Source organism: Piliocolobus tephrosceles, chromosome 1 (genome assembly GCF_002776525.5).
Source record: "Piliocolobus tephrosceles isolate RC106 chromosome 1, ASM277652v3, whole genome shotgun sequence".
NCBI classification, from domain to species: Eukaryota; Metazoa; Chordata; class Mammalia; order Primates; family Cercopithecidae; genus Piliocolobus; species Piliocolobus tephrosceles.
In genome coordinates, this window is record NC_045434.1 from 199182411 (window position 1) to 199209048 (window position 26638).

At 52.1% G+C, this 26638-nt stretch overlaps 1 protein-coding gene across 3 annotated transcripts; it reads left to right on the plus strand.

Moving 5' to 3' along the window:
• On the plus strand, positions 1 to 25151 carry E2F2 (E2F transcription factor 2). 3 transcript variants are annotated; one of them, XM_023219690.1, is made up of 7 exons: positions 1 to 773; positions 6825 to 6930; positions 9452 to 9671; positions 10479 to 10637; positions 12398 to 12512; positions 14924 to 15116; positions 21413 to 25151. In XM_023219690.1, the coding sequence occupies exons 1-7, from the start codon at positions 522 to 524 to the stop codon at positions 21679 to 21681; spliced, it is 1314 nt and encodes a 437-aa protein (XP_023075458.1). In that variant the 5' UTR covers positions 1 to 521; the 3' UTR covers positions 21682 to 25151. The 3 variants fall into 3 exon arrangements, with proteins under 3 accessions (XP_023075458.1, XP_023075459.1, XP_023075460.1); XM_023219691.1 differs by having other exon boundaries at positions 9452 to 9665; XM_023219692.3 differs by lacking the exon at positions 21413 to 25151 and adding an exon at positions 15220 to 15573.
• The last annotated feature ends 1487 nt before the right edge of the window (positions 25152 to 26638 follow it).

A 26638-nucleotide genomic window follows, 5' to 3' on the forward strand; every position in this document is an offset into this window, starting at 1 on the left:
AGCCAACCGGAGCGCGGCATTTTCCGCGGGAGATCCGAATTTCGCGGCACGCCGTTTGGCGCTAAAAAAAAAAAAAAAGAAAGAAAAAAAAGAGGCAGAGAAAGACTCAGGGACTAGAGAGCGGGCCGCAAGGAAGTCGGCGCAGTCGAGACCCCCCCTCCCCGTCCCAGCGCATCGCGTCTCCGCCGAGCTCGCGGGCACGCCGGGGACCCCTCCCCAGAGCCGGCCGGACCCCAGGTGCCGAGGCCTTGGGGGGCGCGGGGCGTCCCGGGTCGCGGTGCCCTCGGGGCGGGACAGCCCCTGGCAGTGCCACCACCGCAACCGCCGGGCGATCTCCAAGCGCTGCTCTGCTCGGCTGCGGGCCAGGAGGGGAGGGTCCGGCCTTGCCCCGCAGGCGTCCATTGGTGGCTTCCCCCGGCCTCCGCGCCATGCCGCGGGCCGTGTGAGCCGCTGCAGCACCGGAACCCGCAGGTGTCCGCGGGCGCGCCAGGCCCGTTTGGGTAGGGGGCGCCTTACTCGCTATGCTGCAAGGGCCCCGGGCCTTGGTTTCGGCCGCTGGGCAGCCCCCGAAGGTGGTGCCCGCGATGAGCCCCACAGAGCTGTGGCCATCCGGCCTCAGCAGCCCCCAGCTCTGCGCAGCTACTACCACCTACTACACGCCGCTGTACCCGCAGACGGCGCCTCCTGCAGTGGCGCCCGGCACCTGCCTCGACGCCACTCCCCACGGACCCGAGGGCCAAGTTGTTCGATGCCTGCCGGCAGGCCGGCTGCCGGTAATGCTGGGGGCCCCCACCGCTTCCCCCTATGCTTTTCCAGGTGTGGGAAAGGAGGGAGGGGTGCCTGAGATCCAGTTTGAGTGGAGCAGGTAGAGTTTTGGGAAGAGGGAAGATGAGCTTTCAGTTTCCAGGACCCAGTGCCCCCAATATCTGAGTAGAAGACCCCTTCATTTTCAGACTTTGGATGAAGTAATCTCATCCATTCTAGTGGAGTGGAATGAGCACTGGATTGCGAGTCTGGAGGGAGACCCAACCCACTACTCCCAGTGCACTGTGTGACCTTGGGGAAGTCCATGCAGCTAAAGTTGCCGCCATTCATTCATTACTTCATTGTTTGGCCAGAAACCAGCACTGGGTGCCTGCTATTGTCCAGGCAAAGAGCATGCCTGGGGACACTGTGGGACTTTGGTAAGACAGAGGGATAGGTCTAGTGAGTCTCTCAGGTCCAATCTGCCATGGACAGACTCCAAATTGTCCAGCTAACTCCTGGTATCGCCCCAAGTATCTGCCCTTGGTCCTCCCCAAGGCCCAGTCTTCCCTCCCAGGCAGCCTATCTGTAGCAGCTAGAAATGTGGGCAGCCCCCTGGGTTCTGTTCAGATTGGCTGCTCTCTCCTTAAGCTCCCAGGCTCGTTGCCAGAGATGGCCCAAAGTGTAGTGGCACCAGGCTGCCTGCCGACCTGGGCTCAGGGTGTGTTTTGTGGGAGTGGAATTCCTGGAGCCCATGTGAATCAAAACAGCTTTAGGGTGGGGGGCGGAATGGGAAAAGCCTGGGGAAGTGGGGGTGGTGGTGGTTGAGGAGCCTGGTTTCTGGTGTGACTCTGCCATTAATTCTCTGTGTGTCCTTGGACAAGTCTTGGCCCCAGTCTGGGCCTCAGTGTCCTCTCCTGGACAATGTGTGTGTGCGCAGGGTGGCTGTGGGGCTAGCTCCTTTCTGCCACATTTGGCTTCAGGTCCTGGGTTTTGGAAGCAGGCCCCAGGGAGAGGAATGGGGTGTTACAGGTTTGCTTAGTTGTGGGTGTGGTGAATAAGTTCAGGTACAGGGATAAGACCACCCCCCACTGCCCCAGAGGCATCTGGTCAGACCTGTGCTAGTCAGCAGGCACGGATGCCCAGCCAGCTCTGGATGCAGGCAGAGCCACCACTCCCTGCCAGTGGACTCAGGCTTTGCCCATGTTCAAAATGTTAACCTTCCCGGAGACCCTTCCTGCACATGATTTCTAACTAGGAGGGCAGTGGGCAGGAATGGTATTGTCCCCATTTTACAGGTTAAGCAACCGAGGATAACTGGGATTGGTGATCTTGTGGTCAGCGTTTTATAGCCCAAAACATCTTTGTAGTTTGTGAAATAGATGGCATTAGTAGCTCCATGTTACAGGGGGAAACTGAGGTTCAGAGAGGGGATGTGACCTAAGGTCAGAGATGGGGATGGGGTAGAGTGATGGGACTCACAAGGCAATAGGCTCTTCTCTGTTTTATTTTTTGCAGAGACAGGGGTCTCCCTATGTTCCCCAGGCTGGTCTCAAACTCTTGGGCTCAAGCGATCCTCTTGCCTTGGCCTCCCAAAGTGCTGGGATTACAGGCATGAGCTACTGCACCTGGTCAGGCAGTAGGCTCTTCTCTATGTAGCCTTGACTTTCTTTAATACTGCCTGACTTAGGAGCTGAGTACCCCCCAGGGAAGGGAACTTTACAGCAGGCCCACTCTCCTCTGGCCAGCTGCTTTCAGACTGGAATTTTCAGTAACAGCTGTGGTTTTACACTGCTTTGAACCCTCCCAGAGGAACCCAAGTGCATCTTGTCTGTACCTCCCTCCCAGAGGAGCTCAGTGATCTTAGCAAGAAGGTCTCTTTTTTACTGAGTGCCTCTCGTGTGCCAGACACTGCTTGGCATTCTTCACGTTCATTATCTTGGTCAAGATGTTCAGAATGAGGCATCTTGCAGATAAGGAAACTGAGCAAAGAAAGGAAGTCACTTGCCTGGGTCACAAGCAAAGAAGCAGGAGAGTCTCCTTGCAGCAGACCACCCTAAAGGCCTGCCAGGCCCAGAGCTCCCGCTCCTGTCAATCCCCAGATGCCAGGGGCCCAGCCCCGTGGGCAGGCCTGCCCTCTGCTTACTCATTTTACAAGGGTGTGTCCTGGAGCAGCTCCAAACCCAACCCTGGGTGTGGCCACTTGCTTTGTGGCCAGGCTGCAAAGTGCAGGGTGAGCAGGATTTGTTGGGGAGCTTCTGTTTAAAGCGACCTCAGGCACTGTCCGAGGATGGCAACCAAGTTCAGTGGCAGAATGAAGGCCAGAACCCAGATCTCCTGGCTCCCTGTCCAGAGCTCTTTCCAAGTCCTCTGAGGAAGGCTCAGGGAATGCTCCTTTATCGCATGCCTCCTCTGGCCAGGCGCATGGCATCATTCTCTTTCATCCCTGCAGGAAGCTCTGCCCAGGCTGGAGTGTAGTACTATCATCTCGGCTCACTGCAGACTCGGCCTTCCAGGTTCAAGTGATTCTCCTGCCTCAGCCTCCCAAGTAGTTGGGATTACGGGCGCCTGCCACCATGCCAGGCTAATTTTTGTATTTTTAGTAGAGATGCGGTTTCACCATGTTGGCTGGGCTAGTCTCGAACTCCTGACCTCAGGTGATCTGTCTGCCTTGGCCTTCCAAAGTGCTGGGATTACAGGCATGAGCAGAAAATTTGTCTGCATTTTCCAAATTTCCTCTTGTGAGGCAGAAAGAACATAAAAATTTTAACACACAAGTCTACAAGCCAGGTCAGGTGAGGAGATGTAGGCTCAGAGGCAAGACAGTGAATCCCAGGCTGCCCAGCTACCAAGTGACAGAGCTGGGATCTGAAAGCAAGGTTCGACCCCTTACATTTGCTCCTACCCCCACCATCTAACTTAGGGCTTAGGAGAGACCAGGCTCCACTCTGTGTGACCTTGGGCAAGTCACTTCCTCTTCCCCAAGTCCCAGTTTCCTCACCTTGGTGCCTGTAAAGGGGCTGTGCCTGGGGATCTCTGACCCTCTCCACTTCTGCAGCTGCCTGAGTAAGGAGCTGTACTCTTCTCCATAGGGGTTGGCAGGGTGGGCTTGAGTCCTGACCAGGCCTGAAGATCCAGCCAGAGGGGCTACCTAAGAGCGTCCAGGATAGAGCTAAGCCGGTCTCTGGCTGTGGCCATAGCCTTTGCTCTCCTCCTCCCATCGCAGTCTCTTTTCAGCTCACCCTTGAACCCTTTTCCCACTGGTGCTCCCCATACATCAGTTCTTTCCCACTGGTGCTCCCCATACATCAGTGCTAGTAGCTCCCCGATGGGGGCACTCCCTATGGGCAAAGCCCTTTGCTGCACTATCTCGCTGAATCCTCAGCATAGGTGGAGACAATGATGCCCATTTCATAGGTGACTCGAGGTCAACTGATGTCCCAGCTAAGAAGGGGAAGGCCTAGATGCAAACCCAGGCCGGTCTGACTCCAAGACCTGTGCTCAGCCTCACCTTGAACCTGATCCTCCTGGCTTGTCCTCTGCCACCTGTGTTCTGCAGGTTCAGCCCAAGCCATAGGCTGACTTTATTCTGGGCACTGCCCAAAGGTGTCAGGGAGGTATCCTTAGGGGGACACTTTGCTGCACTGGGACCCTGGGAGTGCAGACTAAGGGTGAAGGAGGGTGAGAAAAGAGAGAAGGCTGTGTGTGTGTGTGTGTGTGTGTGTGTGTGTGTGCGCGCACGTGCATGCAGTGATGGGGACAGGTGGGCGTAGCCCAGGCCTTGGCCCAAATTCTAACAAATCCTGGGGCAGCGTGTGTGGGATGGAGCTGAGGCAACCTGGCACATGGCTTTGGAGTCAGACAGGCCTGGGTTCAGACCCTGGCTTTGGCCTTTGTGTGACCTTGGGCATGTACCTACCCTCTGTAAGTCTCCATTTCTTATCTTAGGAGAGCCAGTGCCAATACTGATGTGGTAGGACTGTTATGAGCATGTACTAGGCCCAGCATAGATATTCTGTTCAAGGTCTTCCCGGGGTTCTTCCTGGTGTGTTCTGTGCGGGGAGGCAGGTGTGGCTGGGGAGGCTCTGGGCTGCCCCACGTCTGCATCAAGTAGAACTCCACCTGAGCTTCCCTTCTCCCTGCCCTTGGTGTTCCTGCCAGGGGATATATGAAGAATACTAGGATGCGCAGCCTTGGTCAGGATCAATGGAGGCCTCAGAGCTCCCCAAGCCTTAATTACTTCAGCTGTACAATGGGGATTAGTGGTGTGGGAAGATTCAGGGAAGTGATGAATGTTGGGGCGTGGTGCAGGGCATGTGGAAGGTCTCTGCCAGTGACTGGCCCTTTCTCTAGCGACAGGGTGGGGCTAAATCCCTAGAATATAGGTTTTCACCAGTTAGGAAGGTAGAAAAGGAATATTCAAGAGACTCATTCAAGAATGAGTCGTAAAGTGTTTGGATGGTTTCCAGGTCTGGGTAGTGGTGGAGAGCAGGAGTGTCATATCCAGGCTCCTCAAATCAGCCCAGGAAGACTTCCTGGACGGGGCAGGAGTGGGGGCAGGGGAACTGACAGCAGGAAGAGCTGTCACCACCCCCAGCACCTGTCAGCCCAGCTGTGCTCAGCAGCAGTTAGAAGTCTCAGCCCTGCTGAGCATGACCTCACCACCAAATGTTAAAATAGGCTTCTCTGTCCAAGCCAGGGTAGGGGTGTCTGGGGGATCCAGAGTTGGAAGGAGGAAAGAAATGGGCTTGATGACCCCCAGAAGGATGTATCAAGGAAGAGGTCGAGATTAGATTTTAAGGAAGGGACTCTGCATTTCCTGAACACCTACTATGTGCTGAGACACAGGCTGAGAACTTTACAGAAGTTAAAGGAGCAGGAGCTAACCAGGGTCTTTCTCCAGCATGCAGACAGGGAGCTAAATAAGTGCTTCAAAGGGAAGGGACGCGGGGATTAATTCAGCCTGTTCCAGGGTTTTTAAGATCCAGAGGCTGCCCAGGTGGTGCCTTCCTTGAATCCTTACAACAGCCCCTTGAGGTAGGCATTTTCTACCCCATTTACAGAGGAAGAAACTGAGGCTCCTAGATATGGAGCTCGTACAGTGAGCCTGCGAAGGAGCTGGAGATTCAAGCATGGGTCTCTGACCTGTGTCCCAGTGTCCCAGTGCCCCAGCCCTGCCCCTGCCCTGCCCCTGCCCAGCCCTAAGCAGGAGAGAGGCCCTTTCCGGGCCAGTGCAGCTCTGGGCCTAATTGGGGCCCGGGTGGCGACAGGGTGGAGAGGAGCAGATGGGTCTGTGGTTTGATTTCCCCGGCAGGTGTTTCCCAAGCTTGGCGGGAACAGAGAGGGGGAGCGGGAAGGGGGTGGCCTCAGCTGCTTGTCCTTAGACACGGGAAGGATTCATTGTCTGCGGGAAGGATTCATTGTCTGCCCCTCTCAGCAAAGAAAGAATGGCAAATGCAGTCTATTCAGCAGGCCCTGGGGCCCTCAAGCTGGAGCCCAAACATGGGGGTGGGGATGTTTGTACTGCTTTCCACTGTGGGCACCTCCCTGGGGTGTGGCACTGAGCCAGGAAGTCCACTGGGTCTGGGCGGATGCCCAGCCCCACCCTGATAAGGACCAGCTGTGGGACTGTGATGGGCACTCAGTCTGGCTGAGCCAGCTGCTTCTGTAGGGGGCCCTTTCCTCACCCTGATGTGGTTTAGGCCCTACCCACTGCTTCCTCCTGGTATCCTCCTCTGGGTGTGGTGGGGTGAGAAGCGGGTGTAGGAGCGGGCTTGAGGCCTGTGGTTAAGGAACCCTGAGCCCCTGGCCAGACTGGCTTTGGTAGGGTCTCAAGTGCCTGGGCCTCAGAGGATGGGAATTTTATTTGCTCTTCAGAAAACAAGACTTCCCCTGAAAGCTCACTTCCTCAGGTCATTGATATTTTCCTATCAAGTACAGCAGTGCTTCACCAGGACTGGCGGTAAACTGAGGCACAGAGGTGGCTGCTAAGTGGCCTCATCGCTTTGGCCCCGTATCAGGGAAAGGCTAAAGAAGGAATGATTCTCAAACTCTGCCTCTCTCTTCCCCTTCTCTCCAAGGCCAAAAGGAAGCTGGATCTGGAGGGGATTGGGAGGCCCGCCGTCCCTGAGTTCCCAACCCCCAAGGGGAAGTGCATCAGAGTGGATGGCCTCCCCAGCCCCAAAAGTAAGCAGTGCTGATGGGGCCTCTGGGGTGGGGTGGGGCAGGGACAGAGGGCAGTGCCCTGCCCAGTCGCTGGGAGTCATATCTGGATCACTTTCCAGTTTGCAAAAGCTTCCTGTGCATTTTATCACTTGATCCTGCCGGGTAGGTAGGCTTGTCTCTCTTTACTAATCAGGCAACTTGAGACTCTGAGAGCTTGAGTGACTTGCCCATAGTCTCAGAGTGGAGTCAAGACTAGAGCCTGGACATTTAAGTCTTGCACTACTTCTACATTTTTTGTTTTTTGTTTTTGTTTTTTTGTTGTTGTTTTGAGACAGGTCTCGCTCTGTCACCAAGCGTGGATTGCAGTGGTGCCATCTTGGCTCCCTGCAACCTCCACCTCTGGGGTTCAAGCAACTCTCTCACCTCAGCCTCCCAAGTAGCTGGAACTACAGGTGCATGCCATCATCCCTGACTAATTTTTGTATTTTTAGTAGAGACACAGTTTCCCCATATTGACCAGACTGATCTCGAACTCCTGACCTGAAGTGATCCACCTGCCTTGGCCTCCCAAAGTGCTGGGATTACAGGCGTGAGCCACCGCGCCCGGCCAGTCTCGCGCTACTTCTCCCACGCCATGTACAGCTCTCATGATCTAAATGCAATGACCAGTGTTTTATTTGGGAATTTATTATTTTTAAAAAGTTTTAATGTTTAGGTCAATGTAAATTTTTCTCAATCAGAGGAGCAGGGGCTAACCAGGGTCTTTCTCCCACACGCAGACAAGGAGCTGAATAAGTGATTCAAAGGGAAGGGAAGCACAGATTAATCCAGTCTCTGCCACCCCAGAGGTTTTTAAGATCCAAAGGCTGCCCAGGTGTGCCTTCCTAAAGCTAAGTTGGAGGGGGTTGCTGCCTCTTGATATTTTCAGTCAATATCCTGGATAGGCCGGGCACGGTGGCTCAAGCCTATAATCCCAGCACTTTGGGAGGCCAAGATGGGCAGATCATCTGAGGTCAGGAGTTCCAGAGCAGCCTGGCCAACGTGGTGAAACCCCATCTCTACTGAAAATACAGACATTAGCTGGGCGTGGTGGTGCATGCCTGTAATCCCAGCTACTCGGGAGGCCGAGGCAGGAGAATCGCTTGAACCTGGGAGGCAAGTTGCAGTCAGCCGAGATCGTGCCACTGCACTCCAGCCTAGGAGACAGAGTGAGACTCCATCTCAAAAAAAAAAAAAAAAAAAAATCCGGGTTAGAGCAGGAGTTTAAGCCACTGTGTTTGGAAGGAACACTAGTTTTGGGGGTCCAGGAAGGCCTTTGCCCCAACCTGACAGTTCACTCCTGTGAACCTTAGTTGTCTCGTGTAAAAGGAGGCACAGCTAGATCAGGAATGGCAAGAAAGTTTCCTCTACATTTGATTAGTCAAAGCTGCCCAAAGCACTGTCTTAAAGGATCCTAAGGCTCATGATAACTGGTCCTCTTCCAGAGGAACCTAAGACTCTAAAACTCAGGCTCCAAAATTATTAGATTGGCCACTAACTTGCCATATGACTTGGAAGTCACTCGATTACAAAAGTCCCCTTGTGGTTTAAGATGCTGCAGCTGAGATGTGGTCTTGCAACATCAACCTCATTTGAGAAAGGGACCTTTTTAATGAACCTCCCCCACTTTATGTTACAGGACCGATTTTTGTCAGATAATCACTGTGATTCACATGGGAAGAAAAAGCAAGTGTGTCTATAAAAATGCTCTTAAATCCAGGCTTATCATTCTACCCTATTCTAATTCCAAACTCCGGACATTTAAGTGGCAGGATAGGGTAATGCTTAAGAAGGAAAACTCCGGGCCGGGCGCAGTGGCTCACGCCTGTAATCCCAGCACTTTGTGAGGCCCAGCCAGGCACGATGACGGGCACCTGTAGTCCCAACTACTCGGGAGGCTTAGGCAGGAGAATGGGGTGAACCTGGGAGGCGGAGCTTGCATAAGCCGAGATTGCATCACTGCACTCCAGCCTGGGGAACAGAGTGAGACTCCGTCTCAAAAAAAAAAGAAGGAAAACTCTGGAGCCAGACTGCCTGGATTTGAATTCCAGCTTTGCCACTTTCTAGCTGAGTGAGCTAAGCAAATTACTTAAACTGTGCCTCAGTATTCTCATCTATAAAATGGGGATGACTGTACAGCAACCTTATAGGGTGTTGTAGGACTTAAATGTGTTCGTATATGGAAAGCACTTAGAACAGTGACAGTAGTTGTGGATGGTGGTATGGCAGCCCTAAGCTGTGGTGGAAATGTGCATTTAACCAGGAGTCAGGACACTTGGCTTCCAATACTGCCCACTGGCTGTGAGACCTTAAGCAAGTCACCTTCCCTCTCAGGTATCAGGTTTCCTGTCTGGACAGTGGTGGTGATGGATGCCCTTGCTCACAGTGCTTTGTAAACTGGAAAGTGGGTGGTGAAAAGTTGGTACTTAATGAGCCTAGGTCAATGGACAAGGGTCCTGGGCGGGCCCTCCCTGAGCTGTGACTGGGTCCCCTTCTTCCTCAGCCCCCAAATCCCCCGGGGAGAAGACTCGGTATGACACTTCGCTGGGGCTGCTCACCAAGAAGTTCATTTACCTCCTGAGCGAGTCAGAGGATGGGGTCCTGGACCTGAACTGGGCCGCTGAGGTGCTGGACGTGCAGAAGCGGCGCATCTATGACATCACCAACGTGCTGGAGGGCATCCAGCTCATCCGCAAGAAGGCCAAGAACAACATCCAGTGGGTGTGAGTGCCTGGGCGGCCAGTGGTACCCTCCAATGGGTACTTGCGCTGTGGGTGGAGCCAGAGGCAATAGCCAGTGGGTGTGAGTGGCAGGGGCAGGGCTGAGAGCAACACCCAATGGGCACAAGGGCTGAGGCGGACCAAGAGCAACATCCAATAGGCTTATTGCTGGGGGTAGAGCCAATGTATGGTGAGGAAGAGCACCCTGTACCTGCTGAAGTAATAGAACGTGATGCGGGCAGAGTGACAAATGACATCTAGGAGGTGTAAAGGCCAAAGGGAACCCCAGATTCTTCCTCTTGAGTCAGAGATCCTAATATTCACTCCTTCTAGCTTAGGGCAGTCCCCTGGGAGCTGAGTAGGGGGATCCCGGACTTCTTCCAGATCTGAGATAGGAGTACTCCAGCCTCCTCTCTCCATTTCTACAGGATTTAAAGAACTGACCTACGGCCCTTGGCATAGGTGGCCTAAGAGAACCTAAGAGTTCAACCTAAGAGGTGGCCTACAGCCTTGGCCTAAGAGAACCCAGATGGGGGAGTCAGGACTGAGGCTACTCCAGCTGGAGGAGGCTGGGGCATAGGGATGAACAGAATCGAGAGCCCCCCAGAAGTGGGGTTCAGGCCTTGACTTGTTTCTTCTCCCATGCCCAACCCCCAAACCTCTCGTTCGAATCCCTGGTAGCTCCCTGAGAGCCAGGCATGACCACTGATTTGCACAACCCAGGGGAGCACCCTCATAGACAATTTTTTGAATGGCCTTGTTCTGGAGTTTCACCCACAGACTGACACTGGGGGGCTGCTCTGTTCCCAGAGGCAGGGGCATGTTTGAAGACCCCACCCGGCCTGGGAAGCAGCAACAGCTGGGGCAGGAGCTGAAGGAGCTGAAGAACATGGAGGAGGCCTTGGACCAGCTCATCCAGAGCTGCTCTCTGAGCTTCAAGCACCTGACTGAGGACAAGGCCAACAAGAGATATCCTCCTTCGTTGGGGGAAGGTGTCAGGGAGCAGGAACCTGTTGCATGTTTATATCTATCCTGAGTTGATTCAATAACTTACCCTAAGGGTCTGGCATCTGTTTCTTCTTTCCTGGGTGGCCTTTCTTCTCAAGTCTATTTTTTGAATTATTTATTTAGTTTTTTTAGAGACAAGGGCTCATTTTGTCATCCAGGCTGTAGTACAATGGCATGATCATAGCTCACCACAGCCTCACACTCCTGGGTTCAAGTGATCCTCCCACCGCAGCCTCCTGAATAGCTGGAACTACGGGCGTGTGCCACCATGCCTGGCTAATTTTTTATTTTTTGTATAGACAGGGTCTCACTTTGTTGCCCAGGCTGGTCTCTAACTTGGCTTCAGTCAATCCTCCCACTTCAGTCTCCCATCTCCCAAAGTGCTGAGATTACAGGCATGAGTCACTGTGCCTGGCCTCAAGTTTATTAAAGGTATTTTTTCATTACTGAAAATAAGCCAAGTACATTTGCCTTTAAGTCTGGAAAATGGAGAAAAAGAATGACAAACTGCCACCTTAACATAGCCATTGTTCCTGAACTGCACACAGAATGTATGTTATTTAAATATAGTTGTAATATAGTTGTGTGCCTGCTGCACATAACTTTTCTTTCTTTTTTTTTTTTAAGACAGAGTCTCACTCTGTCGCCCAGGATAGAGTGCAGTGGGACAGTCTTGGCTCACTGCAACCTCCACCTCCCGAGTTCAAGCGATTCTCCTGCTTCAGCCTCCTAAGTAGCTGGGATTACAGGTGCCCGCCACCACGCCTGGCTAATTTATTTATTTATTTATTTTTTGAGATGGAGTCTCGCTCTTGTTGCCCAGGCTGGAGTGCAGTGGTGCAATCTTGGCTCACCACAACCTCTTCCTCCTGGGTTCAAGCGATTCTCCTGCCTCAGCCTCCCAAGTAGCTGGGATTTCAGGCGCCTGCCACCACACCCAGCTAATTTTTGTATTTTAAGTAGAGATGGGGTTTCACTATGTTGGTCAGGCTGGTCTCAAACTCCTGACCTCAGGTGATCCACCCGCCTCGACCTTCCAAAGTGCTGGGATTATAGGAGTGAGCCACCACACCCGGACTTCATGGCCAGCTAATTTTTGTATTTTTAGTGGAGATGGGGTTTCACCACGTTCGCCAGTCTGGTCTTGAACTCCTGACCTCAAGTGATCCACCCGCCTTGGCCTCCCAAAGTGCTGGGATTACAGGCATGAGCCACCGCGCTCGGCCAAATATCTTTATACATAGAACGCTTTCCCATATTTTTACTTGTTTTCCTAGGTCAGATCCCTAGGATTGAAATGATGAGGTCAAAGAGCATGGACTTTGCTGAGGCTCTTTCATACATTTTCCAACACTGTTTCATATCGAATTGGTTTTGGATATGATGTTGTATTTTTGGAAGGATGTGAGGCATTGTGAGAAATATAAATATAAAACACGTCTTCCTGCCTTCTCAGAACTAATGATCTAGTTTGAGAGACGAAGCCTTTATATAAAAAACTGATATAAGGCAACAATTTTTATGGTTTATATCCCCATTTGCTTTCCAAAGGGATCCAAGGTAGCTTATGATATTAACAGGTTACAGATTGTAGTTATTTCTAAGCTGCACAAGGAGTGAGAAAGTAATGTTCAGAGGCTTAGGAGGTGAAGGTGCTTCCTGGCAGGGTTGGGGTTTGAATTTTGACCAGACAGTCACTTTTCTTGACTCTCCTGCCCTACGCTGGCCTATGTGACTTACCAGGATATCCGTGCTGTCGGCAACTTTAAGGAGCAGACAGTGATTGCCGTCAAGGCCCCTCCGCAGACGAGACTGGAAGTGCCCGACAGGACTGAGGTGAGAGGCGAAATATTTGGTAGAGAGCAGGGTTGAGACCCTGCTAGGGAGGGTTCCAGGCAGCTCTGCAGACTCTGTCCCTGGCATTGCCTAGCTCCATGCTTCCCAGGCCCATTCTGGTGTCCATGGCAATATTGGTGGCCTTCAAGCTTGAGCAGAAATGGCAGAAGCTGGAAAGGGCAACCGAGACTGAGCAGTGGCCTGAGAAAATCTCTGTTCCTAGTTTCTTCTGCATCCCACCAGCCCTGGGTTCGTGCCCACGTGTGACGGTGTCAGTACTCATGAAAATCCTTTCATGCTGACTGTGCTTTCCCGAGTTAAAGACCAAAATTCCTGACACTCCCTATGAGGCTTTGGTGCTCTGACCCCAGGTGGCCTCGTCCTTTTCCCTGCCGCCCCAATCTGTCTTTGTTTTGGCCACACTGACCTGTCTGCAGTTACCCCATTGCACTAAGTTCATTCCTAGTATGAGATCTTCTGTTTTATTTTATTTTAATTATTTATTTATTTACTTATTTTTGAGATGGAGTCTCATTCTGTCGCCCAGGCTAGAGTGCAACGGCGCGATCTCGACTCACTACAACCTCCGCCTCCCAGGTTCAAGCGATTCTCCTGCCTCAGCCTCCCAAGTAGCTGGGATTACAGGCGCCTGCCACTATGCCCGGCTAAGTTTTGTATTTTTTTTAGTAGAGATGGGGTTTCACCATGTTGGTCAGGCTGGTCTTGAACTCCTGACCTCGTGATCCACTCGCCTCACCTTCCCAAAGTGCTGGGATTACAGGCATGAGCCACCGAGCTCGACCTATTTGATTTTTTTTTAAAGACATGGTCTTGCTCTGTCACCCAGGCTGGAGTGCAGTGGCATGATCTCAGCCCACTGCAACCTCTGCCTCCCGGGCTCAAGCCATCCTCCCACCTCACCCTCCTGAGTAGCTGGGACTACAGGTGCATGCCACCATGCCTAGGAAAATTTTTTGTATTTTTGTAGAGACGAGGTTTTGCCATGTTGTCCAGGCTGGTCTCGAACTCCAGCATAGAAGTGATTTGCCCACCTTGCCCTCCCAAAGTGCTGGGATTACAGGGGTGAACCACCGCACCTAGCTGTGCAAGACCTTCATACATGCTCCCCTCAGCTGAAATGCTCTTCCCTCTCTGCCTGGTTTACTGCTATTCATCCTACAGGTCTCAACTCAAATGTCACTTCCTCAAGGAAGCCTTCTCTGATTACCTCCAGACTTCATAAACACCTGTGCTTTTCCACTGCCTTTAATCTCCATTTGCTGAGGTATATTTGGCATGATTGCACGATTGCATTCTGCTTCATCTATTAGAGTATAAGCTTCACAAGAGAATGTTCTGCTCACCTTGTATCCCTTGCCCAGAGCCAGCCCCAGGAAGAACCGGGGCTGCAGAGACGATTAAGGTCCCTCCCCTCCCCTGGAGGAGTTCAGGACTTAGTGGGAAAAAAACACTGTCATTTATGGACAGAAGATGTGCTTTGAGAGAATAGAGAAAGGGTGGTTAGAGGAGGTATCCCAGATAGGGACAGTTAAACTAGGTCTTAAAGAACGAATAGGGTTTTTGCTAGGTGCAGTCCTGTGGGAGCACAGGCATGGAGACCTGGACATGTGCCGGGATGGCAGGCATGTCATCCAGTTGTGGTTTAAGTTGTAGTTATGTGGTAGGGAGGAGGCAGAGTGGGAAGGCCAAATATTAGGACTCTTGGCCACAAGTAACAGAAAGCCAAGTCCAACTGGCTTCAGCCGGAGGTATGGGTAGGGGTGGCGGGAACCAAGTGACAAGTCCTGGGGGAGATTCAGAGATTGCGGGCAAGGCTGGATGTAGATGCCCAAACTATGACTTCAGGTCTGTCTCACGCTTTTCATCTCTCTGCTTTTCTCTGTGCTGACTCCATTCCCAGGTGGGCTCTCTCCTTGTGGTGGCAGAGACAGCTCCTATGATACCAGCTCAGCAACCCCAGTGGGAAGGGGGCTCCCATTTCCCGCAAGTCCAGCAAAAGTCGTGGGCCTAGTGCTGGTTGGATCCACCTGAGCCATTTGCCACCCCGAACCAATCATGTCACACTAACTTTCCTGGCTGCGTCACAAGCTCACCCACTGGCACTGGGGAAGGGTTCTGCCCCCCTGCCCCAAAACTACATGACCTGAGAGTGGAGGGAAGAGTGATTTCCCACAGGAAAATCAAGGTGTTCCCCCTAAAAGAAGTGGGTTTCGGGGCCAGACAACAGAAACAGCGGAAGTCCACCTTAGGCCAGATGGAGTTGGTCTCTGCCAGCCCAGGGGTTGAGCTTGCACCCAGGGATGGCAGCAGCCATGTGCGTCTGTCCATACACACTGAGTGTAAGTGTCCAGCTGCCCAGAGCAATGACCTGGCTTCTCTTCCTCCTTCAGGACAACCTGCAGATATATCTCAAGAGCACCCAAGGGCCCATCGAAGTCTACCTGTGCCCAGAGGAGGTGCAGGAGCCGGACAGTCCTTCCGAGGAGCCCCTCCCCTCTACCTCCACCCTCTGCCCCAGCCCTGACTCTGCCCAGCCCAGCGGCAGCACCGACCCTAGCATCATGGAGCACACAGCATCCTCAGGTAGGGCCCTTGTCCAGAGGGACAGGAGGTCGGGGAGAGCGACCGGCCTTAGTTTTCTCTTCCACATCAATGTTTGTTGAAAATCTCCTGTTTTATCCAGCAGCTGGAGATGCAGTCATCCTACCCCACACATGTGCATTGTACTTCATGCTTTATAAAGCCCGGCTAGGAAGGCTGGTGCTGCTCCAGGGCAGAGGAAGGCCTGGATCTGAATCCCAGCCCAACCACTTACCAGCTCTGTGACCTTGGACAAGTTACTTCACCTCTCTTGGCCTCCATTTTTCTCATCTGTGAGTTGGGCACAGTAATTAATACTGTCTAACTCCTAGGTTGTTGTGAGATTATAGCTCATGCCTATAATCCCAGCACTTTGGGAGGCCGAGGCAGGAGAATCATTTGAGACCAGGAGTTCAAGAGCAGCCCAGGCAACAGGGGTACCCTGTCTCTACAAAAAAAATTTTAAAATTAGATGGGTGTGGTGGCACACGCCTGTAGTCCCAGCTACTCGGGGAGCTGAGGTGGGAGGATCACTTTAGCCATGGAGGTTGAGACTGCAGTGAGCTATGATCATGCTGCCACACTCCAGCGTGGGCAACAGAGGGAGACCCTGCCTCAAAAATAAAAATAAGAATAAAATTTAAAAAGAATAGGCCAGACGCTGTGGTTCCCACCTATAATCCCAGCCGTCTGGGAAGGTGACGTGGGAGGATCACTTGAGCCCCGGAGTTCAAGACCAGCCTGGGCAACATAATGAAACTCCATCTCTAATAAAAATAAAATAAAATAATAAAATTTGCCCATTAAAAAAAATTAAGGGATAGAGGTGATGTGTCTTACCCAAGGTCTCCCAGCTGGGAGGCAACAGAGCTGTGTCTTGAACCTTGGTCTATGCACTCCCAGCCCAGTGCTCTCCACAAGGCATAGAATAAATCAAAGAAGGGGCTTCTGGCTGGGAGGTGGACAGTATGGTTAACAGCTGGCTACCCCTGGTGGAAGGTGGTACAGGGAAGTTGCCAGGGAGCAGAGTTCCTGAGAGCTTCCCAAAGAGGGTGGGAGTCCAGAAGGAGTACAAAGGGAAGCCTGTAAAGGCCCCTCTCCAGAACAGTTTTTGCCTTTTCCTGGGATCACACATCTGGTTAGACTGGCAGGATTCTTCAAGGCTGTGTAGGCCAGTGTTCCACTTTTTGTCTTCTTATTTAGCAGCAGAATTCTCTTAAGTAGAACCGTAGTGTTTAGACAAAGGTAGGGCTAGAGCTGGGCTGATGGAATAGGCTTGCTGGAAGGGTTCTGCAGTACCCTGGTTGTGTCCGTTTCTCTAACTCAGAGGTTAATAAACTATTGCCGGCAGGTCAAATCTGACCTGCTTTTAATGACCCATGAGCTGAGAATGGTTTTACATTTTTAAAGAGTTGTGGGAGAAAGAAAAAGAAGGCAACTGTGTGACAGAGACCACAAGTGTCCCACAAAACCTAAAATACTCTCAAGCTTTTTTTTTTTTTTTTTTTTGAGACAGAGTCTCGCTCCGTCACCCAGGCTGGAGTGTAATGGTGTAATCTCGGCTCACTGCAACCTGTGCCTGCCAGGTTCAATCAATTCTCCTGCCTCAGCCTCCCAAGTAGCTGGGATTACAGGTGCCTGCCATCATGCCCAGCTAATTTTTGTGTGTGTGTATGTATTTTTAGTAGAGACAGGTTTCCCCATGTTGACCAGCCTGGTCTTGAACCCTTGACCTCAGATGATCCACCTGCCTCAGCCTCCCAAAGTGCTGGGATTACAGGCTCCAGCTCTTTATAGAAGTTTGCTGTCCCCATCTAACTCAACCCTTCTTTTTACACATGAATGAACAGAGGCCCAGAGAGAACAAGTGGCTTCCCTAAGGTCACACAGCAAGTTGATGGCAGAGCTGGTACCAGAGCCCAGCCTCCCACCTCTTCTCTAATGATCTCTCCCGTGTCTGTCAGGCCTCATCAGGGACCAGAGCTTCTCCCTGTGCCAGCCATCTGTCCCTCGGGGCACCTCCCCAGTGCCTATCTCCCATCCCAGACCTGTGCCCCACCCTCTGGTCCATCTTCCTCCTGCTGTGCCTCCTCAAGTGTCAGCATGTGCATAGCCCTCCAAAGCTGGAATCACCTTCGCTTCAGTTGTCCTCTGAGACGTTGGGTGGAGGTGGCAGATCCCAAAACATAAACAAGGGCGTGAAGTTGTTTTTCTTTTTTTTGAGACAGAGTCTCACTCTATCACCCAGGCTGGAGTGCAGTGGCACGATCTCAGCTCACTGCAACCTCTGCTTCCCAGGTTCAAGCGATTCTCCTGCCTCAGACTTGCGAGTAGCTAGGAGTACAGGCATGTGCCACCACGCCTGGCTAATTTTTGTATTTTTAGTAGAGACAGAGTTTCACCATGTTGGCCAGGCTGGTCTCGAACTCCTGACCTCAGGTGATCCACCCACCTCAGCCTCCCAAAGTGCTGGGATTATAGGTGTGAGTCACCGAGCCCGGCCGGGTGTGAAGTTTTTACCTGAGTTTTACAAATCAAGATCCTGAGGCCTAGAGAGGAGTAGAGGCTTACAGAACAACAGCTCTCATGTCATGACTGTCCCCCCGACCCTTGTCACATGGCCTCAGTGTTACCCTGCTGAAGGGAGGAAGAGGAAGTTTTCCTGGTCTCGGCTCACTGTAACCTCTGCCTCCCAGGTTCAAGCGATTCTCCTGCACAGACACACACACACACCCCCACATGCGTGTTCCATGCTGTGTTCTGAAGTAGGGTCGTTTTGAGGTCTGAGTGCCAGAGGCCATGTAAGAGAGGAAGCTGCTACAGTCTTGGGACCTGGGTCCTGGCCCTGGTTATGCATTACCAGGGGAAGTGTTCTCTTCAGCCTCAGTTTCCCTCATCTGTAATAGAAGGGGTTTGAACAACATCGTCTCTGACATTTCTCCAGGCTCTGACATTCTGAGATGAACCTAAATGTAGCTGATGGCACAGGATTTGAAATTGGGAGACCTGGGTTCAAACCTGTATCTCTTGGTGACTGTCAGTGAATCACTTTAACCCCTCGAAGCCTCAGTTCCCACATCTCTCAAATGGGGACACTTGAAATTTCCTCATGAATATTGAGTGGGTTATAAGAGATGATATGGCATAAATGTGCTTTTTTAAAAAATAAAGCTTATGTGGCTGGCCGCGGTGGCGCATGCCTGTAATCCAGCACTTGGAGAGGCCGAGGGAGGTGGATCATTTGAGGCCAGAAGTTCCAGACCAACCTGGCCAACACAATGAAACCCCATCTCTACTACAAACACAAAAATTAGCCGGAGGTGGTGGTGCATGCCTGTAATCCCAGGTACTCAGGAGGCTGAGGCACAAGAATCACTTGAACCAGGGAAGCAGAGGTTGCAGTGAGCTGAGATTATACCGTTGCACTCTAGCCTGGCAGACAGAGTGAGACTCTGTCTCAAAAGAAAAAAAAAAAAAAAAAGCTTGTGTGAAGAGCATCTACTGAGCTGGGCCTAGTGCTGTTTTAGAGACAGAAAGAGCCATTCATATTACAAAAGGCGATTCTATTTCTGGACGTGATCAACAGCAGGAGACAGCAAGGTCTGATCTATAATAGACATTTTCACATGTGTTTTATCAGTTACTGCTTCTAATACTCATCCCTGTTTTTCCACATGAGGAAACAGTTCTGGGGTTCCATGGCTGGTGAGAGGAGGCGCCAGAGTCTCAGCCCACATGCTCCCTGCTCCCAAGCCAGGCCTCTGACTGTAACATCAGCAGCGTGCCAAACAAACTTTAGATTTTTTTTTTTTAATTCAAATACATTTAATTGACTTATTTGGGCCCTAGTTTTCTCATCTGTAAATAGGGGTAACAGCATGGACTCCCTCAGGGCCGTTTGAGTGTCCAAGGAGGCTGAACCACACATCGCCTCAAGGGCAGTGTCACCACCTCCCCCATTAGTCTTGGTAAATGGGAAAATTTTTTTTTTTTTTTTTTTGAGGCTGAGTCTTGCTCTGCCTCCCAGGCTGGAGTGCAGTGTCTTGATCTAGGCTCACTGCAAGCTCCACCTCTTGGGTTCACGCCATTCTCCAGCCTTAGCCTCCTGAGTAGCTGGGACAACAGGCAACCACATCTGGCAAATTTTTGTAGTTTTAGTAGAGATGGGGTTTCACCATGTTGGCCAGGCTGGTCTCGAACTCCTGACCTCAGGTGATCTGCCCACCTCAGCCTCCCAAAGTGCTGGTATTATAGGCATGAGCCACTGTGCCAGGCCAAACCAGTGCTTCATATGCACTTACCATGCAGTCCTCTGAGCAACCCTTTGAGGTAGGTAGAGCTACCACACCCCTTGCAGAGGGGAGGAAGTGGATGCCCTAAAACGTGAAGCCCAGAGCAAGACTCCGTCTCAAAATAAATAAATAAATAAATAAATAAAATCACATGTCCACGGGTGTACGGGGCTTAAGGAATGACTCCAATGGGGGGAGTTCTGAGCATCAGGATGTATGTGGCAGGCAATTTCCAGTGCCTCATTGCATGTCCCTGTATGGGAAATCACCATCTTACCTCGAGTGGAAATGAGCAGGCTGGGTGTGGTGGCTCATGCCTGTAATCCCAGCACTTTGGGAGGCTGAGGCAGGAGGATTGCTTGAGCCCAGAAGTTCAAGACCAGCCTGGGCAACAGAGTGAGACCCCGTCTCTACAAAAAAGTTTAAAAATTAGATGGGCATGGTGGCATGCACCAGTGGTCCCAGCTACTCAGGAGACTGAGGCGGGAGGATTGCTTGAGCCTAGGAGGTTGAGGCTGCAGTGAGCCGTGTTCACCCTACTGCACTCTGCACTCCAGCCTGGGCAAGACCCTGTTTCCAAAAAAAAAAAGAAAAGAAAAAAGAAGAGAAAGAAATGAGCTTAGAGTGCTGGAGAATGGCTACTGAAAGGTCAAATAAGATGAGGCCAGATAAATGACCATTGAATTTAGCAGCATGGAGGTCATTGGTTCAGGGACATGGTAGGGAGAGACCTCAGACTGGAGTGAGTTGAAGAGAGAATAGTAATAAGGAAGTAGAGACAAGCTGAGGCTACTCTGGAGAAAATTTACTGCGCAAAGGAGCAGAAAAATGGGCCAGTAATTGGAGAGGGTGATGAGGTAAGGTATAGTTGTGTATCGTGGGGAGTAGAGTCAACATAACAAAAATTTACCATCGTAACTATTTTTAAATGTACAGTTCAGTGGTAATTAATACATTCATAATGTTGTGTACCTATCACCACCATTCATGTCCATAACTCCTTCCACCTTGTAAAACTAAACTCTGTACCTATTCCCCATTCTCCTCTATCCCCAGCCCCTGACAGCCACCCTTCTACTCTCTGTCCCTGCGATTTTGACTAAGTATTTCATGTAAGTGGAATCACACAGTATTTGTTTTTTTGTGATTGGCTTATTTCACGTAGCTTAATGTCCTCAGGGTTCATCTATGTTGTAGCATATGTCAGAATTTCTTTCCTTTTTGGCCGGGCGTGGTGGCTCAGGCCTATAATCCCAACACTTTGGGAGGCCGAGGGAGCCGGATCACTTGAGGTCAGGAGTTTGAGACCAACCTGGCCAACATGGTGAAACCCCATCTCTACTAAAAATACACAGATTAGATGGGTGTGGTGGTGCGTGCCTATAGTCCAGCTACTCGGGATGCTGAGGTGGGAGAATCGCTTGAACCCGGGAGTTGGAGGTTGCAGTGAGCCGAGATCACAACACTGCACTCTAGCCTGGGTGATAGAGTGACACCCGGTCTCAGAAAAATAAAAAATACATGAAAAGGGGTAGGGGCCGGGCGCGGTGGCTCAAGCCTGTAATCCCAGCACTTTGGGAGGCTGAGACGGGCGGATCACGAGGTCAGGAGATCGAGACCATCCTGGCTAACACGGCGAAACCCCGTCTCTACTAAAAAATACAAAAAACTAGCCGGGCGAGGTGACGGGCGCCTGTAGTCCCAGCTACTCTAGAAGGCTGAGGCAGGAGAATGGTGTAAACCCAGGAGGCGGAGCTTGCAGTGAGCTGAGATCACGCCACTGTACTCAGCCTGGGCGACAGAGCGAGACTCCGTCTCAAAAAAAAAAAAAGAAAAGGGGTAGGGTTGGGTGTAGACTCTGGAAGGTGGATTTTGAGAGCAGGGCATTGCACCCAGGCTGAGGAGAGAGGAGAAGGGTGCAGTCGTCCAGAGAACCGGAAGTCTGTCCTCGTGTGCGGAGGGCTTGGATGCCAGGGCCAGGTGTAACCTTTGTCTGTTTGTCTCCAGTGCCAGCGCCAGCGCCAACCCCCCAGCAGACCCCACCGCCTCCATCCCTGGTCCCCTTGGAGGCTACTGACAGCATGCTGGAGCTGCCGCACCCACTCCTGCAGCAGACTGAGGACCAGTTCCTGTCCCCGACCCTGGCGTGCAGCTCCCCTCTGATCAGCTTCTCCCCGTCCTTGGACCAGGACGACTACCTGTGGGGCTTGGAGGCGGGTGAGGGCATCAGCGACCTCTTCGACTCCTACGACCTCGGAGACCTATTGATTAATTGAGTGGCCCCGCCTGCCCCCAGCAGCCTGCCCCCGACTCTACCTCCTCACAAACAGGCTGACAGGCCCTCTGCCTGCACAGGGACATTGGATACTAGGTGCTGCCCTCAGGGAATGGGGTCCCCTTGCCTTTCCCACCCCAGCCGGCAGAAGCTGTGTGGGGAGATATGAATGGTACGGGTGAGGAGGGGATAAGGGTGTAGGTCCTCACCTTCCTAATGGAAGCTGGGCCTGGGGAGGCCCATCCAGTCTTCTGACCTCTGACCTCTCACGAGAAGGCTGCAGGTGAGGTGGCCAAGTCCAGGGAAAGGTCCTGCTACCTCCTTTTGAGGGGTAATTAGGACCCTCGACGTGCCAAGAAGCACTTAATGCCTTTGTATTTATTTCAGGTTGAGTGGTTTGTTTGTGCTCCCTGAGTTTTAGCAGGGAGGTTGTTCTAGTTTTTAGTGAGACCTCCACAGACAGGCCCATCAGGGCCCATCGCTGTCCATGTTCCAGGGCAGGTCTGGGTTTCCAAGGGAGGGACCCAGGCCACATCCCTGGTTTCCCCACAGTGGTGGTGGGGCTGGGTCTCTGAGGGGCTGTCCAGTCGGCCGGAACGCTAATTGCACTGAGGCCTCACAATTCTAGTAAACGGCAGCTGTGGGCCCTTTCGCCTCTCCACCTGTTCTTGGCCTCACATCTCCAGCTGAGCCACTGGTCTTGGCTTCCTGGTCGCCTCTGTCCCAGAGATGGTTCCAGGGAGCCATCCTAAGGCAGGTAGCACTGAGGCTCCTGTGGAAACAGGAGCCACCTGCTCAGGAGACCCCTTTCCTGAGGAAGTCCTTACCTCTCCCTTCCTTTGAGATGTAAAGATGGTCCAGCAGAGACAAACTCCCAAGGAAAACAGACAGGAACATGCGGGCAGCTGTCATGGCTCTGGCGGGCACCTTTCCTCAGAGTTTCTGCCTTGCTCTGGTCCAGGAGCCATTTTGCACCAAGGACTTGGTAGGCAGAGGCAGCCCCACTATAAAGAAGGGTCAGATTAAAACAAAAAACTGCCAAAAGCATCCCTTCCGCCCCCCAATGTGGCGCTGGCATCATTCTCTGCTTCCCTGGGAGGAAGTTATTCACCATGTTATTGAAGGGGATGGTTCCTTAAGGACCGCTCCACCCCTCAGAGCTCACTCAGACCCCCAAGGACAGAGGTGACTGGGGCTTGGTGACTTGTTCACCCCTTTTTTCCCAGGTATACTGAAGGGGTGACAGAGAGAGGTGACAGGTCTTCATGGCAGACCAGGCCTTCACAGCTAATGGGGAGAGGAACTCATGTTACCTCTTCAGGCCTAGGGTGCTAAGGGGGTCTTTTGGCTTCAGCCTGTTCCCCCAGAGGCTTGATCATCCCACATTGTCCCTGCAGACCAGCTGCTCTTGTTGTCCACCCACCCTGGGATGTGGGTGCTCTGGGCTGAACCAAGGCCGTGCCTTCTGGAGAGAGGCGCAGGGGTTGGTCTGAGAGGCCTGCCACCCACCCCTCAGGGAGCTAGGTTTTCTCAGAGGCTCGGCTGGACAGCACTTTTTGAAAAAGTTTGTAGCATTAAGTTGGTTTAAAATATGAAGCTGGTTTTGTTGGATGGCTCCTGAACTAACTGACTGATGTCTGAAGTTTGAGACGGGGGATTATTTCAGGGTGGGGCCCAATGTGATCTAATGCCCAGTGGGGGACAATTGTGCCTCCTCATTTGCTCAAATTCCTGGGCCCCCAAGTTAGCCCCCTCCCGGGAGTGGTCAGCAGGTCACAGCTGCCCCCACTGTATAAGCAAGGCTAATTTTGTACCCTTTACAGAAATGCTTTTGGTCTCCCCTCCCCAAATATAAGGGTCTTATCAGAAGCCCATCTTCAAGTCCAGCATGCTCAGGGGCCTGGCGTGGGATCTCGTTTGGGGTGAGTGGGCTGCTCTTCTGAGGTCTCCACTGGGCTGCCATTTAGCCATGTGCCATCCCTGGAGTCAGAGCTGTTTGACTCCCATCCCTTGGGCGCTGTCTGGAGCTTTCCCTAAGAATTACGTCAGAGAAAAGGAAGAAGAGGCCTGCAGGACCCATTGGGAATGAGTTTAATACTGAAGTCTGGAATGTAAGCTCATGCCCTAAACACCTCTCCATATGGCTGGACAGGGGAGCTGCCCTCAGGCTTGTGCCCTGTGTCCTCAGCAGCTGTCTCTGTCCCCCTCTGTACTGTCCCTTTCACACCTTGCCTGGCCACGGGGCTAGACCTCCCAGGCTAAGCCTCAGATTCAGTGCAGAACGCAATCTCATGCCTGCTTCTTGCCAGTGACACTTGAAGCCTCCCGACTTCCACAGAGCGCTTTCAGGACGCATTTTGAGTGATATTTTCTCTTTTCTTTTTTTTTTTTTTGAGGTGGACTCTCATTCTGTTGCCCGGGCTGGAGTGCAGTGACCTGATCTCAGCTCATTGCGACCTCTGCCTCCCAGGTTCAAGCGATTCTTCTGCCTCAGCCTCCCAAGTAGCTGGGACTATAGGCATGCGCCACGACGCCCGGCTAATTTTGTATTTTTGGTCGAGACGGGGTTTTGCCATGTTAGTCAGGCTGGTCTTGAACTCCTAACCTCAAGTGATCCACCACCTCGGCCTCCCAAAGTGTTGGGATAACAGGCATGAGCCACCAGGCCCAGCCTGAGTGGTATTTTCTTTAGGGACCAGGTAGACTTTAAAACTAGGGTAGGAGAAAAGCCAGTTTCTCTCTGAGGTAAATAATTTCTGCCAGGAAACTTCCCAGCCCCGCCAGCAGCCCCCCCCCAAAATCACCCATGTCCTCGGGGATGTCTAATGCTTGGGGCTCCAGGAAATCATCCAGTAGAGTTGGAGATTCAGAGATTTCTTGAAGACAAGAACGTGCTCCTAATTCCCTTCCCATTAAAGGTGTTAGACCAGAGGGTGTCCCTTTTCCACAGTAATGGGATCGGCTGGTGTGCCTGCAGGGAGGAAGAGGGAGGTGGTCAAGCTTGAAAAACAGGCTTTAGGATGGTTCTGACTTTGTTCTCCCTCCCCAAGTGTTCTCAGCCTCCATTCTGCAGTGTTTAGAGTTTTAGGGAAAGGGTTTGGGTGGCCCAGCATCCAGGTGTTGTGTGGCTTAGCGCATGTGAAGTGAAAACCTTTTGGGGTTGTTTGGAAGCAGCTTTCTGGTTCTTGTCATTGTATCCTGAGGTCCCAGAACCCTACTCTCCCACGAGGACCCTCAGTGACCATGATGGCCATAAGCCTGGCCAGCCTGCTGGCTCCTGGGTGAGCTGAAGAACCTTGCCTGTGGCACTTTTCGAGAGTGAGCTGGACCTGAGAGAACATGGTCCCCGTGCTGGGACTCATGCGGGTCATTTCCTGCAGCCTGGTTTCGCTGGTCCTGTCTTGATGAGCACCATGTAAGCCTCCTTGTATTGAGATAATTTGGCATTAAACATTAAACTGCAAGTCTAGGCATCTTGTCTTTGTAGATCTGGTCCCCCCAAGCTGGGTGTTGGGTGCTGTCCTGGCCAGTGCCGGGGGCACATGATTGCCCAGTGGATTTCCCTCCAAGAAACAGCCTTTTATCACCATGCTTACAATCTCACCATTAAGGCATTGAAAAGTTCGCAGCACCCAGATCTAAACTGTGATCAGCCTTGCCTCTGTCACCTCCCATCTGGGCTATTTCCACAGCTTCCTGAATGGTCTTGCTGCCCACACTCTCCATCCCACCCTCTACATCAGTGGGTCCAACTGTAGTCCTCAGACCAGCAGCAGCAGTATCATCTGGAAATGTGAGGCACGCATATTCAAGACCATACCTCAGGCTGGGTGCAGTGGATCACTTGAGATCAGGAGTTCAAGACCAGCCTGGCCAGCATGCTGAAACCCCATCTCTACTAAAAAATATTTAAAAATCAGCCGGGCGTGGTGGTGGGCGCCTGTAATCCAAGCTACTTAGGAGGCTGAGGCAGGAGAATTGCTTGAACAGGAGGCAGAGGATGCAGTGAGATCACACCACGGCACCACGGCACTCTAGCCTGGGCTACATAGTGAGACTCTTGTCTCGAAAAAAAAGGCCGGGTGCAGTCGTTCACACCTGTAATCCCAACACTTTGGGAGGCCAAGGCGGGCAGATCACAAGGTCAGGAGATCGAGATCATCCTGGCTAACACAGTGAAACCCCGTCTCTACTAAAAATACAAAAAAAAAAAAAATTAGCTGGGCATGGTGGCAGGCACCTGTAATCCCAGCTACTCGGGAGGCTGAGGCATGAGAATGACTTGAACCCAGGAGGCGGAGGTTGCAGTGAGCCGAGATGGCGCCATAGCACTCCAGCCTGGGCGACAGAACAAGACTCCGTCTAAAAAAAAAAAAGACCTTGCCTCAGACTTGCTGCATAAGAAACTCACAGGGCAGGACTCAGAATTTCTGAGGCTCCATGAATCTCCCAGGTGATTCTTTTTTTATTTTATTTTATTTTTTTTTTGAGACGGAGTCTCGCTCTGTCGCCCGGGCTGGAGTGCAGTGGCGCAATCTCACTCACTGCAAGCTCCGCCTCCCGGGTTTACGCCATTCTCCTGCCTCAGCCTCCGGAGTATCTGGGACTACAGGCGCCCGCCACCTCGCCCGGCTAGTTTTTTGTATTTTTTAGTAGAGACGGGGTTTAACCGTGTTAGCCAGGATGGTCTCGATCTCCTGACCTCGTGATCCGCCCATCTCGGCCTCCCAAAGTGCTGGGATTACAGGCTTGAGCCACCGCGCCCAGCCTCCCAGGTGATTCTAATGCAGGTGAAGTTTGAGCTGACTTCTGCTACCCCACAGAGGTCTTTCTACACTTGATCTCAGCCAAAAGGCTAAGAAGCAATCCCCAGAGAGATCTTTCTAAAATGTAGTTCTAGTCATGTTACTCTCCTGCTTAATGCCCATCCATGACTCCTCTCTGCCCTCAGGATGAAG

Coding starts and splice junctions, on each gene's coding strand:
- E2F2 (XM_023219690.1), top strand. CDS start 522: ATGCTGCAAGGGCCCCGGGCCTTGGTTTCGGCCGCTGGGCAGCCCCCG. Junction 774..6,824: donor TGCCGGCAGGCCGGCTGCCG/GTAATGCTGGGG, acceptor CTTCTCTCCAAG/GCCAAAAGGAAGCTGGATCT. Junction 9,672..10,478: donor AAGAACAACATCCAGTGGGT/GTGAGTGCCTGG, acceptor CTCTGTTCCCAG/AGGCAGGGGCATGTTTGAAG.